The sequence below is a fragment of the Rhinatrema bivittatum genome, chromosome 8 (genome assembly GCF_901001135.1).
Source record: "Rhinatrema bivittatum chromosome 8, aRhiBiv1.1, whole genome shotgun sequence".
NCBI classification, from domain to species: domain Eukaryota; kingdom Metazoa; phylum Chordata; class Amphibia; order Gymnophiona; family Rhinatrematidae; genus Rhinatrema; species Rhinatrema bivittatum.
This window is the reverse complement of record NC_042622.1, coordinates 186,071,437-186,089,560: the sequence shown is the minus strand read 5'-3', so window position 1 is coordinate 186,089,560 and position 18,124 is coordinate 186,071,437. Positions and strand designations below refer to the sequence as shown.

The window sequence follows — 18,124 nt, the reverse complement described above, 5'->3', positions numbered from 1 at the left end:
GTCCAGACTTCTGGGTTTTGCCTCCCCTCCAGCAGATGGAGACCGAGAAAGTTCCAACAGACTCTGCCTAATATGCCAAGGTGCCCCCAACAGTCTGCCAGTATTACTCTGTCTCCAGCAGATGGTGGAGGTGCAAAATAGACAGAATAATAAGTCAGTAGTTAGGCTTTAATTTAAAGTTATTTTTGAATTGAAACAAAAAAACTTAGTTGCTACGTTGGGAGGAGAGCGTTCTTCAGGCTCCCAGGGGGTTGGCAGGTCCTGAGGGGACCATCCCCCCTGGTGTGTATGCCGGCTGTGGCTAAGGGTCGAGGGCCCTTCTTTTGCCACAAGTGCAGCAGAGCCTGGGGTGATACCGGGGAGCCCGGATCACTCACCCCAACGGGACCGCTTCAGAACCAGGACCTGCGGGCAGCAAGACAGGTTTGAAGTAAAAAAAAAAAAAAAAAGAAAAAAAAGTCAATCAATCAAACGAAGCGTTTTGGCTGCTAGTGTTGATTTTTATTCTGTCGGGGCTCTCCCTTTCCTTCTCTGCAGTGGAGCTCCAGGAGCGGGGAATTTTTTTTTTTTTCAAAGTTCTCTTTTGTTTGTTTCCTCACTCATGCCGCGCAGAACGTCGTGTCGGTCATGTGGCTCTAGTTGCGCGCGCGCCTCTTGAGGGATGGTCTGTGTTCAGCCTGCATCCCCGGGAACGAGGGAACCTCCAAGGGGGGGGGGGTGTGTGTGTTTGTTTTTCATGGTAGGTCCGTTTCGCTCGCATTTGGAACCCTGCCTGCTTCTCTCTGTGTCCGAAGTCTCCTGTCATGACAGATTCAAATGCACAGGGGGATGTTCCAGACACTGATTCTGATGATTCTTCCTCTTCATTTACATCATATTTTGTTTTACTAATGCATAAGGCCTTTAAGGCCCAGAAGGCCAGTAAAAAGCAATCGGCTAACAGAATGAATTTCTCTGTGCCACTCTCTCAGGCCAAAAAGCGGCCCCATTCTGAGGGTCAGGAGGGGTCCTCCAAAACAAAGCGCCCCTTACGGACTATGGCGCCACAGATGCAGTGGACCCGGAGGGTCAGGATCTGCTAGCCCAACCCCCGAGGGGGGTGAAGGGCGATGGGGACCAACAGCAGAGTGCTGTGTGAGAGTCCCATACTGTCGAGGGGGATGACCCTAAAGTAGTCCGCCTGTTCCGACCTCTCATGCCCGCCATTTTTTGGGGAATTAGGGATAGAGGCGCCTCTGGATGAACCCCATTTGGGGTCTATGAGGGGTCCTCCTACGTCTTTCCCTTTCCATTTCTCGGCTACAGACCTACTATTCAGAGAATGGGACACTACTATTCCAGTTACTGGGTCCACGGCCCTCAAGGATCTGCAGGGTCGAAAGCTGGAGCTACGGCTTAAGAAGATCTTTTAGATCTCTGCGCTGGGAGTCCAAGCAGCGATTTGTAGCAATTTTGGTTTGCGAGCCGGACTTCGCTGGGTGCAACAGCTGCAGGCCAACGAATCTTTCTGAGGAAGAAGCTTGTCAGGCAGGATGCCTCGAGGCGATGGTGGCTTATAGTGCAGATGCCCTTTACGACCTTTTACGAACGTCCGCTCGATCCATGGTCTCTGCTATCTCGGCCCGTCGATTATTGTGGTTACGAAACTGGTCTGCAGTTGTTTCTTCAAAATCCCAGTTGGGTTCTCTTCCATTTAAGGGCAAGCTGCTCTTTGGCAAAGAGCTGGAAGACATGATTCAGTCCTTGGGCGAGAATAAGGTTCATCGGCTACCGGAAGACAGACCACGGACCAGAGGGTCTTTTTCTTTTGGGTCCCACTTTCATGGGGGTTGCAAGTCTCGAGCACCCCGAACGCCCACTTCTTCCTTCCGGCAAAATGCTGGCAGGCCGCAGGCATGGTCTCAGCCCTTTCGGGGACAGCGTTTCGGTAGACCCGGTAGCTCCTAGTCTACCCAAGGCGGTAAATCTTCATAATGATGGGCAGCCGGTCCACTCCTCGGTTCCAGTAGTAGGGGGCAGACTGTCTTTCTTTTACGAGGAATGGACCAAGATCACTTCGGACCCGTGGATTCTATCTGTGATAAAACACGGCTACGCGTTAGATTTTCCACGCCGACCAAGCCAACAGTTTCTGATCTCCCTATGCGGGTATGCCGCAAAGCGTCAGGTGGTGAAACAGACCTTGCAGCGCCTTCTTGATCTCGGTGCAATTGTTCCGGTTCATCCCTCAGCACAACGAAGGGGGCGTTACTCCATGTACTTCGTCGTGCCAAAAAAGAGGGGTCCTTCCGGCCCATTCTCGGTTTAAAGCGGGTCAACCGATGTCTTTGCATACCATGCTTCCGCGTGGAGACGTTGCAGTCCGTCATTGCTTCAGTGCGACTGGGGGACTTCCTAGCATCTCTGGATCTGACGGAGGTGAATTTACACATCGGGATCCGGGCGGATCATCAGAAGTTTTGAGGTTTTCCGTCCTGGGTCAGCATTACCAGTTTCAAGCTCTGCCCTTCGGCCTTGCTACAGCCCCCAGGACTTTCACCATGGTAATGGTGGTGGTGGCACAGCTACGCAGAGAAGGATTGTTGGTGCACCCGTACTTGGATGATTGGCTGATTCGGGCGACGTCGGAGGCGCTTTGCCACACAGCAATCTAGAGTGTACTGCAGTTATTGAATGCGCTCGGCTGGGTGGTCAACTTGGCCAAGAGTTATCCAATCCCCTTCCAATCATTGGAATTTTTGGGAGCTTTGTTCGACACCCGACAAGGGAGAGTTTTCCTAACGGCTGACTGCATTGTCAAATTGCACGGGCAGGTGCGAGTGTTGCTCTCCAAGCATCCTCCGAAGGTCTGGGATTACTTGCAGGTTCTAGATTCCATGACGTCGACTCTGGAACTTTGTTCCATGGGCCTTCACTCACATGCGTTCTTTACAATCAGCTTTGCTTTCCCGTTGGAATCCTGTTTCCGAACAATTCCATCGGCCCCTGCTGTTGACGGAGTCCGCTCGGTCCAGTCTGGATTGGTGGCTGGTCTCGGACAATTTGAGCCGTGGAGTTCCCTTGGTGGTACCCGACTGGACGGTGGTCACCATGGATGCCAGCCTTTCTGGTTGGGGAGCGGTTTGTCTGCAGAAATTAGTGCAGGGGCAGTGGTCACCAGAGGAGTCTCGATGGTCAGTCGTCTGGAGATCAGAGTGGTACGGCTGGCGTTGCAGGCCTTCCTCTTGCTAGTCAAGGGAAAGTCGGTCAGGGTGCTGTCAGACAGTGCAACCACGGTGGCTTACATCAATCATCAGGGAGGAACCAAGAGCCGTTCAGTGGCGGCAGAGGCCCGACTGTTAATCAGTTGGGCGGAACAGAACCTGCTCAGCATAGCAGCATCTCACATAGCCGGGGTTGACAACGTTCATGCGGATTTTCTAAGTCTGCATCATCTCGATCCAGGAGAGTGGGAGCTGGCAGACAAAGCCTTTCAACTCATCTGCGACAGATGGGGAACACCTTGCATGGATCTGATGGCGACGTTCCAGAATTCCAAGGCTCCGCGCTTCTATGCGCGCCACAGAGACACGGGAGCAGAAGGTGTAGATGCTCTAGTTCTTCCCTGGCCAACGACTGTTCTACTTTACGTCTTCCCTCCTTGGCCTCTAATCGGCAAAATCCTCAGGCGGGTAGAAAAACACCCATCAGAAGTGATCTTGGTGGCTCCCGAGTGGTCGCGTCAGCCGTGGTTTGCGGATCTGGTCAATCTAGCAATGGAGGGTCCTCTGCGGTTCCCGTGTCTTCCGAACCACCTTCATCAGGGGCCCATATGTTTTGACCAGGTCGCTTGCTTCTGTCTAGCGGCATGGCTTTTGAGAGGCACTGTCTAAGAGGCAAAGGCTATTCCGATGCGGTGGTCGCTACTCTCTTGAGATCGCGTAAACCTTCAACTTCCCTGTCCTACATTCATGTCTGGAAGGTCTTTGAGTTGTGATGTGTAGTCCGGGAGATTGTGCCCACCCGGGCATCCTTTTCTAATATCTTGGACTTCTTTCAGGCTGGATTAGCTAAAGGATTATCGTGTAGTTCCCTGTACGTACTGGATCAGTCCAGACTCCTGGGTTTTGCCTCCGCACCAGCAAATGGAGATAGAGCCAAACTTGACAGGCTCTGCATATATACGAGGGTACCACCCACAGCCTGTCAGTATAACTCTGTCTCCAGCAGATGGCCGGGTGCTTAACCCACAGTCTCTACTGAGCTAAATTGGTAGTTAGTGTAAGGAGAGGAAGGGATTTGGTTAGGATTTGTTTCTTTCCTTTCTCCTCCTAGTTAAGTTTTGGAAAAAAAAAACCAAAAGAAAAAATAGTAAATATTTTGTTTAGGACAGGTTGTCAAGTGGATCAGGTCTGAGCCTCCCAGGGGGTTGTCAGGTCCCGAGGAGACCATCCCCCCTGGTTGTCAGGCTGCTGTGGCTTAGGGTCGAGGACCCTGCAGGTGAGAACCGGCCCAGCCGGGGTGATACCGGGGAGCCCGGCTCACTCACCCCAACCAGGCTGCTTCAGCACTCGCCGGGGACAGCGTTGTTTCAAAAAAAAAAAAAAGAAAAAAGGTAAGCGTTTCCTTTTAGTTTTCGCGGCGGCGGTCCGACGGCGTTTGTTTTGGTTTTCTCTCCCCGAGTTTTCTTCCCCCTCCAAGGGTTGATTTCTTTTTTAGATTTTTTAGAGCTCGTAGCTAGGCAGCGCGGTGCCACATGGTGCGACTTGTGCGGCCTCTGGGTCGGCGTGCGTATGTCTGTCCAGGGATGGGCTGTGCTCAGCCTGCATCCCTGGCGACGAAGGGACTTTGGGAGCCGCGCAGGGGGGTGGTGGTCAGGTGAAGCGCCATGACCGTCGCGTTTGGAACTCTCCCTGCGCCTCTCCCTAAGCAGCTTCAGGCAGGCATGGTAAAAGCCGCCATTTTGGCGCCGGTTCTACTGGCGGCCCCTATGGCGTCGCCGCCATCGGGGGGGGGCAGAAACTCACCGTCCTCCCTCTCCCCACCGCGGCCGACCTCTCCTGCGGGACCCTCGGGGACGGAGCAGGGGACGTCACAGGGACCGATTCGGACGTCTCCTGCAACTCCTTCTCATCGGAGTTTATTTTGGCCATGCATAGGGCCCGCAAACGACCCTCAGCACCGGCAGGAGGACCCGAGGGGCCACTCCCTGCCCATAAGGGACGTTCCCGACTGGGGACCCCGGCAGGACCTCCGCGTGCAAAGAGGTCCCTGAGGGCCCTCCCCCCACAGGAGGTTTCGGATTCCTTGGAGGACACCTCGGATCCTGAGGATGTGGAGGGTCCGTCCCCACCCCCAAGGGGGGTAGAGGGAGACGGGACCCCGTCGCCAGGAACAAAGAGACAGTCAGCCTTCGGAGGGCAACGATCCCAGAGTAATCCGTCTCTTCCGTAGGGACGAACTGGGACCCCTCATTCCCACCATCCTGGAGGAGTTAGTAATCGCCACTTCTCCAGAATAGTCTCGGCTTGGTTCCATGGATCCGGTGTTAGGCCTGAGCGGTCCTCCTACGACTTTTCCCTTCCATTTTTCGGCTACGGACTTGCTGTTTCAGGAATGGGACACCCCGGACTTGGGGTTGAAAGTCACAAAGGCTATGGATAAACTGTACCCATTGCCGGAGGATGCATTTGAAGTTCTGCGGGTCCCCAAGGTGGATGCAGCTGTTTCCGCGGTCATGAAGTGGACTACCATTCCGGTCACAGGCACCACATCTCTGAAGGACCTCCAGGATCGGAAGTTGGAGATTCAATTGAAGAAGATCTTCGAGGTCTCTGCCTTAGGGCCCGGGCGGCAATTTGTAGTAATTTCACACTAAGGGCCGGGCTGCGCTGGGTTCAACAGCTCCTGGCCATCGAAGGCCTGTCGGAAGAGGAAGCCCGGCAGGCCGGCCACCTGGAGGTGGTAGTGGCCTATAGTGCGGATGCCCTGTATGACCTTCTGTGTGTTCCATGGTTTCGGCCGTCTCGGCGAGGCAGCTTCTATGGTTGCGGTACTGGTCTGCGGACGGTGCATCTAAGTCCAGACTGGGCTCATTACCGTTTAAGGGTAAACTGTTTGGGAAGGAGTTCGGGAAAGAGTTGGACGATATGATTCAGCTCCTGGGTGAGAATAAAGGGTATCTGCTTCCGGAGGACAAAGCACGCCCCAGGTCCACCTTCTCCTCTAGGTCTCGTTTCCGGGGAAATCGCAGAGCCCATGCCTCTCGCCCAGGTACTCCTTCCTCTTCCTCCTCCTTTCGGTCGGGGGGGGGGGCAGACTGCAGACCCAGTCCTTTCTGGGCAGACGTTTTGGCAGGCCTGGTTCCTCCCAGTCCACTGCCGGTGTTAAGTCCGCACAGTGATGTCCGGCCAGACCATTCCTCGGTACCCAGGGTAGGGGGCAGATTGTCTCTCTTCTACGAGGAATGGACCAGGATCACGTCGGATCAATGGGTACTCTCGGTAATAAGACACGGCTACGCCTTAGATTTTGCACGCCAGCCCCGTCCACGATATTTCCCGTCGCCCTGCGGAAACGCAGACAAGCGCCAAGCGGTCCAACAGACCTTGGAAAGACTGCTAGACCTGGGAGCAATTGTGCCGGTACCACATCAGGAACAACGAAGAGGACATTACTCCATTTACTTCGTTGTTCCAAAGAAGGAAGGGGCCTTCCGGCCCATCCTAGATCTCAAGGGCATCAACAGATGTCTGTGGATTCCGCGCTTTCGCATGGAGACGCTGCACTCCGTCATCGCTTCAGTGCTCCGGGAGAGTTCCTGGTGTCCCTGGATCTCACGGAAGCATATCTTCACATCGGGATCAGGGAGGATCATCAGAGGCATCTCCGGTTCTGCGTCTTGGGGAAGCATTACCAGTTTCAAGCCTTGCCATTTGGTCTGGCCACAGCTCCCAGAACCTTCACCAAGGTCATAGTGGTCATAGCGGCACAGCTTCGGCGGGAAGGATTGTTGGTACACCCATACTTGGACAATTGGTTGATTCATGCGAAATCAGAGTCCTTCTGTCGGTTGTCGATCACTCGAATACTTCATGGTCTCTTCTTGCACCTCTGCAGAAAAGAGACATGTCGTTCAGCAGACTCTGGACCAGCTAAGGAGCCTGGGAACCATTGCCTGGTACCCATGGAGGAACACGGCAAGGGACGTTACTCCATTGACTCCGTGGTTCCAAAGAAGGAAGGGACTTTTTGTCCCATTCTCGATTTGAAGAAAGTAAACGTGGCTCTCAAGGTCCCTCGTTTTCACTTGGAGACTCTCCGCTCCGTCATTGCGGTGGTAAGGGGGAGTTCTTGGTGTCCCTGGATCTGACCGAGGCCTACTTGCACATAGGCATGCAGCCCAGTCATTAGAGGTTCTGAGATTCAACATCCTCAGCATGCATTTTCAATTTTGCGCCCTGCTGTTCAGGCTGACGATGGCCCCAAGCACTTTCACCAAAGTGGTGATGGTTGTGGCAGCAGTCCTCAGGAAGGAGAGAGTGTGAGTACATCCATATCTAGATGACTGGCTTATTTGGGTGAAGTCGGAGGCCCAAATGCAGGCAAGCGGTAGGTCTGGAGCTGCAGCACTTGCAGTCTCTCGGCTGGATAGTGAATTGGACCAAGAGTTATCTTGTCCCGTCTCAGTAGTTGGAGTTCCTGGGAGCGCGCTTCAATACCAAATTAGGGAAGATTTTCTTGACAGAGGTGCGCATAGTCAAGCTACAGTCACAAGTGCACAGATTGTTGGAGAACCTTGTGCCCAGGATCTGGGATTACCTTCAGCTTCTTGGCTCCATGGTGTCTATGTTGGAGCCTGTGCCTTGGGTGTTTGTGCATATGAGACCTCTGCAGGCGGCATTACTTTCCCGGTGGGATCCGTTGTCAGAGCAATTTCAGCTTCCTTTGTTACTTACGCAAGTAGCAGGGTCCAGTCTTTCATGGTGGCTTAGCTGGCACCAGTTGGGTCAAGGGATGGACTTGGAGATCCTAGAGTGGATGGTGGTCACCACAAATGCCAGTCTCTCCAGTTGGGGAGCGGTCTATCAAGATCAGTTGATGCAAGGCCAGTGGTTTGCGGAGGATGCATCTTGGTCTATCAGTCACCTAGAGACTAGAGTGGTGCATTTGGCGCTGAGGGCTTTTTTTTCCCCCAGTGTGTAGCTGTACTGTCAGAATCTTGTCTGACAATGTGACAACGATAGCTAATATCAACCGGCAGGGTGGTACCAAGAGTTGGGCGATGGCTCAGGAAGCTCGGGAGCTGATCCACTGGGCAGAGCAGCATCTGGTGGTGTTAATGGCTTCTCACATAGCTGGGGCCGACATTGTGCAGGCAGATTTTCTCAGCCATCAGAAACTGGATCCCGGGGAATGGGAGCTGTCGTAGGAGGCAATGGCTCTTATCAGTGCCAGATGGGGCGAACCCTGCATGGACTTAATGGCAACTCAGCGAAATGCCAAGGTGGTCTGCTTCTTCAGTCACAGAAGAGAGCATGGAGCAGAGGGAGTTGACGCCTTGGTTCTTCTTTGGCCGAGGGACTGTCTCTGCTGTATGTGTTTCTGCTGTAGCCACTAGCAGGCAAGATATTGAGGCCCATGGAGATCCACCCAGGAGATGTAATTCTGGTGGTACTGGAGTGGCCTCGAAGACCTTGGTTTGCCGATCTGGTCAATCTAGCAGGAGATGGCCCGTTGAGGTTCTCTCATCCACTGAACCTTCTGCGTCAAGGTCCCATATTTTCAGATCATGCGGCTCGCTTCTATCTCACGGCTTGACTTTTGAGAGGAAGATCTTAAGGGAGAAAGGTTACTCGGAGGATGTTATTTCTACTCTTTTGCAAGGTAGGAAGTCCTCCACCTCCTTAGCCTATGTGAGGGTCTGGAAGGTGTCTGAGGATTGGTACATGGAGCAAGGTGGTGTTCCTATGCAAGCTTCTGTAGTGGATATCCTTACTTTCTTGCAAAGAGGGTTTGGTGAAGGGTTTGTCCTTTAATTCCCTAGGGTTCAGGTGACAGCCTTGGGTTGGCTCCGGGGCAAGGTGCATGGGACAATTCCGGCTGCGCATCTGGATGTGGTGGGTTTTCTCCGTGGGGCTAAGTATTTGTGGCCTCCGGTTCAGAAACTGTGTCCCTCCTGGAGCCTTAACTTAGTTCTGAAAGGCATGCTTGCGGCGTCACTTGAGCCTCTGAAGCGGGCTACCATAAAGAATCTTACATTGAAGGTCTTTTTCTTGGTGGCAGTTTGTTCAGTTAGGAGGATTTTGGACCTTTAAGCTTTATGTTGAGATCCTTTCTTGTGAATTACAGATTCAGGGGTTTCTTTGCAGACGGTTCCAGCCTTTTTGCTGAAAGTGGTATCTTTTTTTATACTTAAGTCAGTTGGTGGAGCTCCTGGCTTTTCCAGTTTTGGAGGGTTCAGTGCCTCATGCGAGGGAATTGCGGTTTTTGGATGTCAAGCACGCTTTATTGTGATACCTGAAAGTTAAACAGCTTTCGTTTGTCAGATCATCTTTTTGTGCTGTGGAGTGGTGCAAAAAAAAAAAAAAGGGGGCATAAGGCATCAAAGGCCATTGGCTTGGCGTATATCTGTCAGGGGCGTCAGGTCCCGGTGGGCTTAAGGGCTCATTCTACTCGTTCCCAGGTGACGACCTGGGCCGAATGTCAGCAAATATCACCACAAGAGATTTGGAGGGTGGCTACTTGGAAGTCTTTGCACACTTTTGCCAGACATTATCATTTGAATGTTCAGGCCCCAGAAGCCAAGGGTTTGGGGAGAGTGTAATTCGAGCTGGATTCTCGTGGTCCCACCCTAGTTAGGGAAGCTTTGGTACATCCCAGGAGTCTGGACTGATCTGGGTATGTACAGGGAAAGGGAAATTGGTTCTTACCTCCTAACTTTCATTCCTGTAGTACCACAGATCAGGCCAGAGTCCCACCCAGTGGATATGGGGAGTTCAGGAGAGTCCTCTCGACATGTTCTTGTAATTAATCTGAAGAATGGCACAGGTTTTGTTTAGCCCTTCATGTTTTGTTATGGGACCAGTCTTTCTCTGTTCTAAGTTTCCACTTCACCCCTGCTCATTCAGGGGATATTGATTCATGTTTGTTATTCTACTATCTTGGCTTTGATAAAGGTCAATACTGAGGGACTGCAAGTGGCTCACTAGGAAAGTGTCAGTAAAACTTTCTCTCTCTCCATCTGCTGGAAGGGAGGCAGAACCCAGGAATCTGGACTACAGGAACAAAAATTAGCAGGTAAGAACCAATTTTCCTTTGTTCACTGGATTCAGATTATAGCCTGTTATTACTGCATACACCAGCATTGCTTTACATGTTTGTGAAATTATGGCACGATCACTGGGCCTTCTGAGTGGTTTTCTTTATCTCTCAGTAGTTGTTTATCGCAGCATCGCAAATAAGGGGGTGTTTTGTCTTTTTTTGTGATGGATGTGAGGTGTGACGTTCCTAATGTATTTCATTCTATTTTCCTATTTTTTTTCTCACTTAAATCTTAGGTTTTCTTACGGAGACTGGAAAGACCAGAGCAAGTATTATTCTCTCTGCAGGCACAGAGTCCATGTTCCAAATAACATACATGAGAATTAAGGTGAAAGTTTTTTTTCTTCTTATTTGGCAGCAGTTGTTCTGGTGTTAAAAGGCCGTACATCCCAGCATATTTCCTTGGCTTGTGTATATCACGGATGGGTCCATTTAACTTCTTGTTCTTGCGAAAATTTGTCCACCCTGCCAACATCCTTGGCTTAGCCCCCAATCCAGTTTGGCCTGACCTCTGTGAATGTCTTCTATCCAGTACCATGACTTCTCAGTGCTTTTCGATGCACACAGTCTCAAGAGCTTCTCTCTCCCTTGCATTTGATCATACCTCTAGCTAGTTTGTTCCCTGCGGGCAACTTGGTATTTCTTTTTATGAGCATCTTCTGTCTCTTAGCTGCTACATGTTACTTCGTATGCATGGCAGGCTCCTGCTGCATGTGTCCTCACACTCTATGACTTCTCGATTGGATCTGCCCTGATTCCAAAAATGTCATTCTTTACTTCCTTCTTTACTGCACAATGGCGATGGGATGTACAGGTTAGGTTTCTGGTGTCCCTGCTCACAGGCTCCCCAATGATAGGCAAATGAAAAAGTATAAAGGCAATTTTCTTTCTGGAAGTCATGGAGCCTGTATACCAGAGGAACCCAAAATTCTTACTTTCACAGTTTGGCTTTTATCAAAGTGGAGATGCCTTATGTTGTTTTCATTAAATATATCTTAGAATGCTTAACCTCCTTGCACTCAATTGGATAGATTTATGGGTTTTTAAAAAATTTTTTCTTTTGGCAATTCTTTGGTCCGTTAACATCTGAAGAAGGGAACTTATATGGTCCCGTAAGCTCATATGCTAAAATGCCGTTTTATGTTAGTCCTGTAAAAGTATCACAACCTACAAAAACTCCAGTTTTTATACACTGTATAGAATAGTATAGCCTTGCTCCTCAGTAACACAGATGTCAGAAATCTCTGCTACTTAAACCTTCAATTTGGCTGCATTGAACCTTGATATTTGCCCATGGATATAAACCGTCGTGATATGTTTTTTCATGAATATCGGTATACCAAAACTAATTAATAAATAAATAATGATAAAAGTGCTGTTAATGCATAACTGCTTCTTCTGAACTGTATTATCTCCTTCCATTATCATAGCAAAATCCCTAATAAAGTCTACCCCTTCATAATTCAAGCTACCACTGTGCTAGTTACTCCTTGGGCCTTCTTAAAACATTGTCTTGAAAAATATGGTAGATGGACGTCAATTAACAGAAAAACAAATGGCATAAGAGGGTCCGATAGGTAGGCACCTCAGGCCCATCCAGTCTGTCGAGTTTCATTCCTGGGGGCAGTGCCATAGGCCCTTTTTGATCTCTGGCTCTTCCTTCATTATTTTTCAACTAGAGATCCACTGTCCTTATCTCAGGATTTCTTGGATTCTGTTCTTGGACTCTATTGGATTCTATTCTTCGATTCTGTTACTCATTTTTTTTTTTAATCTGCACCACCTCCACTGGGAGGCAGTTCTATGCATCCCCCACTCTTTGAGTTGGAAATTATGCTGGAAGAGCCAACAGAATGCATCAATGGAAAGGTGTAGCGAATAACATCATAAATGATGGCAGGGTAAAAGGCAGTTCCCTGTACGCACCAGGATCAGTCCAGACCGCTGGGTTATGTCTCCCTTCTGGCAGATGGAGTCAGAGAAAAAAACTGAAAGACACTGGTGTGTCACTTGTGATCCTTCAGTATTTTCTCTGACTCTAGCAAATGAGGATGACAGAATCATGCGGTCCTGATCCTGTAAAAAAAAAAAGAAAGAAAAGAGAGGGATTTTTTGACTTAAATTTACCAGAAAGCCTGTTCTTTCTGAAGGATTCCTTGGCTACATCAAGCTAATTAAAAAAAAAAAAAAAAGTTAGTTACTTTTGTTCTTTGCTGAAGTTGGATACGCCTCCCAAGTCACCTTGGTAGAGGCACGGCTGGGATGGGTCGCCCCGATAGCCGCATTCCCGGAGCCCCACCGACTGGTAAGTGGGGAAATTCACCGGTGGGCCGGTCTGTCTCCTCCCTTCACCGTGAGATGTACGCATTCCTCGGGTGTGCCCTGCAGTGTTAGTGGTCCAGGGATGCCGGTTTTCCCCTGGTTGACAGCGTTTCCAAAAAAAAAAAAAAGAAACCTTTAGAGGTTTAAATTTTTGCCGTGCAGGTTCCAGGGGCTCCATAGGGGCCATGCCATGCCACGGGGTGTCTCGTGCTCTGCTTGCGGAGAGCCGGTCCGACGGCTCTCCCGTGATGGCCTCTGTGCTAGATGTCTCCCCGGTGTTGAAGGACAATCGGGGAGTGCCAGGGGAAACATGTCAGCACAATCTCGAGGGGTGGATGCAGGGTTGCACTCTCGCTGCACTTGGGCCGGGCCATCCCCGTCTAATGCGGGAACGGTGGCCATTTTGCCTTCCCCACGAGGGGAGGAAGAGAAGCTGGCTGCAGGGGGAGGGGAGATCCCTCCTACACTGTCTCCTCCTAATTTGAGCCCTGTGCGGCCTACCGACCTAGGGCCTGCCTCTCCTCCTGATACAGTCCCCCTGCCCTGGGGGGGGGGAGGGCATTAAAGAGATGCAGTCCTTTTCTTCTAAGTTTGTGCTTCTAATGCACAAAGGGGTAGATTTTAAATACTTGCGCGAACACATACTTTTGTTCGCACACCAGGCGCGAACAAAAGTACGCTGGATTTTATAAGATACGCGCGTATCTTATAAAATCCGGGGTCGGTGCACGCAAGGGGGTGCACATTTGTGCAACCTGCGCGCGCCGAGCCCAACGCGGCCTGTCTGTTCCCGCCGAGGCCGCTCCGATTTCGAAGCGGCCTCGGAGGGAACTTTTCTTCGCTCTCCCCCCACCTTCCCCTCCCTTCCCCTACCTAAACCCCCCCCTACCTTTGTCGGCAAAGTTACGCCTGTCGGCCGGCAGCCCCACTCCGTCCTCCGGTCCCGGGGGCTGGTCTGGAGGCCTCAACCACGCCCCTGGGCCAGCGCCACGCCCCTGGGCCCGCCCCTGAAACGCCGCAGCACGCCCCCGAAACGCCGCGTCGTTTCGGGAACGCCCCCGGACACGCCCCCTCCCTCCCCTTTTCGAAAGCCCTGGGACTTACGCGCGCCGGCGGCCTATGCAAAATAGACCCACCGGCGCGCGCGGGCCTTTTAAAATCCGCCCCAAAGCTTTTTTAGATGCGGAAGCTGAGTTGCAGGAGCCGGTACCTCCTCCACCCAAGGTCCCCAGGCCATCAGGGGGCTTGGATAACTCTAGGGGGGCAGTCTGGCCGGAATGTAATTAATCCCTTGGAGTTTTCAACTCCAAATCCACCGGGTCCTGGGGCGCAGGACCTTCTCCTTGGGAATGGAGTTGGGGAGTTGATGAGGCCGCCCCAGTGGAGGGGGATGATCCCAGGGTTCTTAGGCTGTTTCAGAAGGAAGAGCTAGAGCATCTGATTCCCAAAGTGCTGGAAGAGCTGGATATTGAGGCACCGCAACCTAGCGCTGAGGTCTCCAAAGGGGGGAGCCAGTTCTCTCGGGACTTAAAGCTCCTCAGAAGGCTTTTCCATTTCACCCGATGTTGATGCAGCTGGTGACACGGGAGTGGGAGACTCCCGAGGCCAGCCTCTGGGTGGGACGTGCTATGGAAAAGCTCTACCCTTTACCGGGCGATGCCTTGGCAGTCCTTAAGGTGCCCAAAGTGGACGCGGCAGTCTCGGCTGTCACCAAACGTACGACCATCCCGGTGGCGGGGCGACCGCCGTTAAGGATCTTCAGGATCGGAAACTGGAGGTCCTTCTCAAGCATATCTTTGAGGTCTCTGCCTTATGCGTTTGGGCGGCGGTGTGCAGTAGCCTCATGCAAAGGGCGACCCTTAGATGGGTACAGCAGGTACTTACCACGCAGCAGTTGCCTCCGGCGGAAGCTGATCAAGCTGATAGTATGGAGGCAGCGGTGGCTTATACAGCGCGCAATATGGCATCTGCGATTTCGGCCAGAAGGCTCCTGTGGCTACACAACTGGTCGGCCGATGTTTCCTCCAAGACTCAGTTGGGCAATCTCCCATTTAAGGGGAAATTCTTGTTTGGAGAGGACCTGGAGGCCCTTATTAAGTCCCTAGGCGAAAACAAAGTGTACAAGTTACCGGAGGACAAGCCTAGAACTCCTAGGACCTTTGGTTTGGCTCGCCCTAGGTTCAGAGGCCAGCGCCTGTTTCGTCAGGGCAGGGCCTTCTCTTCTTCCTATATGTCCCGGCAGCCGTCGCAGAGATCGCAGGCTTGTCCTTCTTCCTTTCGAGGCCGCAGGCCTCCCCGGGACGGAGGTCCTCAGGGATCTTCCGGGGGTAAGTCCTCACAATGAAAGTGTGCTGGCCCACTCCTCGGTCCCGTTGATAGGCGGCCGCCTCTCTCTCTCATTCTCGACGAATGGGTCAAGATTATGTTGGACCAGTGGGTGCTAGGCATCATCGAACACGGTTACGCTTTGGATTTTGCTTACCCGCTGCAGGACTTGTTTTTGATGTCGCCCTGTGGGTCTCACGCGAAGCAAGCGGCGGTAACTCAGACTCAGGAGGAAATCGGAACTGGCAGATATTTCATATATTTCATGGTCCCCAAGAAGGAGGGCTCCTTCCGCCCAATTTTGGATCTTAAGAAGGTGAACAAGGCACTCCGGGTGCCTCGTTTTCACATAGAGACCCTCCGCTCGGTCATTGCGGCCGTCCACTCGGGTGAGTCTTTGGCTTCTTTCAACTTGACAGAGGGCCTACCTTCACGTAGGGATCAATTGGTGATAGTGACTATGGATGCCAGCCTCTTCGGTTGGGGAGCGGTTTGTCAATCCTAGGCGGCACAGGGCATTTGGACGGGGCAACAGGTGAAATGGTCCATCAATCGCTTGGAAACCAGGGCGGTGCATCTGGCGTTGCTCCATTTTCTTCCTTTGGTTCACTGTCGGTTGGTGCGGGTGTTGTCAGACAAAGCGACGGCGGTGGCTTACTTCAGTCAGCAGGGAGGTACCAAGGGTTGTCCCGTAGCCGCAGAGGCTGATCATCTGATGGTTTGGGTGGAGCGCCATTTAGTCTGTCTGGCGACTTCTCACATAGCTGGAGTCGACAACGTTCAGGCAGATTTTCTCAGTTGTCAGCGTCTGGATCCTGGAGAGTGGGAGTTGTCGGAGGAAGCCATGGGCATCCTGGCTCGTCAGTGGGATGTACCTCGCCTGAACTTGATGGCGACCCAGAGAAATGGAAAGGCGGCTTGGTTTTCAGTCACCGAAGGGAGCATGGGTCGGAAGGGGTCGATGCCCTCGTCCTCCCGTGGCCTCGCAACATCCTGCTTTGGTTTCCTCCCTGGCCCTTGGTAGGCAAGGTTATAAGGCGCATAGAGATGCACATGGGGCCAGTTATCCTCGTAGCGCTGGAATGACTGCGATACCCGTGGTTCGCGGATCTGGTCAATCTGGCACTCGACAGCCTGCTTCGACTCCATCGTCTACTGAATCTTCTTCGACAAGGTCAAATATTTTTTGATCAAGTGGATCGCTTTTGTCTAGTGGCCTGGCTTATGAGAGGTGGCAGTTGAGGAAAAGAGGCTACTCTGATATACAGTTATTTCAACCCTCCTGCAGGCATTCAAGAAATCCACTTCTCTTGCTTATGTTCAGATCTGGAAGGTTTTTGACACCTGCTGTAGTGGAGTGAATGTGCCCCCATGGCATGCTTCCGCTGTACATATTCTAGCGTTCTTGCAGGAGGGACTGAAGAAAGGGTTAGTGTGCAGTTCTCTTCGGGTGCAGGTGGCGGCCCTTGGATGTTTGCGGGGAAAGATTGACGGCGTCTCCCTCGCAACTCATCCGGATGTGTCACGTTTTTTGAAGGGCACGAAGCATCTGCATTCTCCAGTTAGACAGGTCTGTCCTTCGTGGAGTTTGAACCTGGTTCTCCGAGGCTTCTGCAGTCTTCCCTTCCAGCTTATCAAGCGGGCTACCTTGAAAGACCTGACTCGAGGCGATTTTCTTGGTGGCTATCACGTCGGCTAGACGCATATCGGAGCTTCAAGCGTTGTCCTGTTGGGAGCCCTTTCTCCGGATTTCGGACTTGGGAGTTTCCCTTCGAACAGTACCCTCCTTTCTGCCGAAGGTAGTCTCTGGGTTTCATTTGAATCAGACACTGGAGTTACCTGCGTTTACTCATTTGGATTGCGATTCGCCTCAGGCTCGTGAATTACATAGGTTGGATGTGAAGCAGACCCTACTTCGCTATCTGGAGGTTACCAATGCCTTTCGATTGTCTGATCACCTATTTGTCTTATGTTATGGCCCGAAGAAGGGACAGAAAGTTTCTAAGGCTACCATTGCCAGGTGGCTGAAGGATGCCATATCCTCGACTTACATCGGGCTTGGGCATTCGATACTGGATGGTTTAAGGGCGCATTCAATCAGGTCTCAGGCAACATCTTGGACGGAAAGTCCATTTGTCTCGCCACAGGAGATTTGCAGGGCAGCTAGCAGGAAATCTTTACATACCTTTGAGAGGCATTACCGTTTGGACATCCGGGATCCGGATGTAGACTGCTTCAGCAGCAGTGTTCTCTGAGCAGGGCTCTCCAGGTCCCACCCCATTTAGGGTAGCTTGGGTACATCGCAGCGGTCTGGACTGATCCTGGTACGTACAGGGAAAGGAAAATTGGTTCTTACCTGCTAATTTTCGTTCCTGTAGTACCAAGGATCAGTCAAGAAGCCCGCCCTTGGGGTCTGGAGAGTCCGCTTGGTATAGTTTTCCTTTTGCAGAATATTCTCAACGAGGTAGCATTCAGGTTGCTTATAGACATGCTGCCTCCATGTACATAAGTTCTACATTATGCAGTTTCCTTTTTTCTTAACTGGTTTTGAAACAGCCATTGGTTCTTATGTTAAAGGTTATGATATTTTTCATTTCTATGGTATGGGTTATACTGAAGGATCGCAGGTGGCACACCAGTGTAAGAGGGGGGGTGCCTTTCAGTTTTTTTCTCTGACTCCATCTGCTGGAAGGGAGACATAAGCCAGTGGTCTGGTCTGATCCTTGATACTATAGGAATGAAAATTAGCAGGTAAGAGCCAATTTTCCTATTAGGTAGGCCATTTTGGTCGGTCGAGATTTCTCCATCCATGCAAGTATGCTCAGTATCCGTTTAGTGATGGTCTGCCCCATGGCTTTCTCAGAACTCTTTAGGGTTATAACTGCCACTCTATGCCAGTTACTCTAGTGCACTTCTTGGAAGCACAGTTCACTGCTGCTTTGTGCAGGTCATGCCAGCGCTTCATTACCATCTCTGCGTTTGTCCCACTTTTTTTTTTTTTTTTTTTTTTTTAAATTCAGCTAAAACTTTTCTGGATTTGTAAATATTAGCATGCAGGTGCTTTTTAAAAAAAATTTTGATTTATATTCTGCTTTTCGGCACTTCAAAGCAGATTACATTCAGATATTATAGGTAGTACCCTATCCCTAAAGAGTTTACAGTTTAAAGCTTAGAT

General features: G+C 51.3%; 1 protein-coding gene across 1 annotated transcript in view; it reads left to right on the top strand.

Annotated features, from left to right (window-relative positions):
* Positions 1–18,124, top strand: part of ZZEF1 (zinc finger ZZ-type and EF-hand domain containing 1) — a 335,589-nt gene that overhangs the window by 33,027 nt on the left and 284,438 nt on the right. Inside the window, 1 exon segment of the mRNA XM_029612069.1 lies at positions 10,539–10,630. Within this exon segment, the coding sequence (XP_029467929.1) occupies positions 10,539–10,630 (92 nt within the window).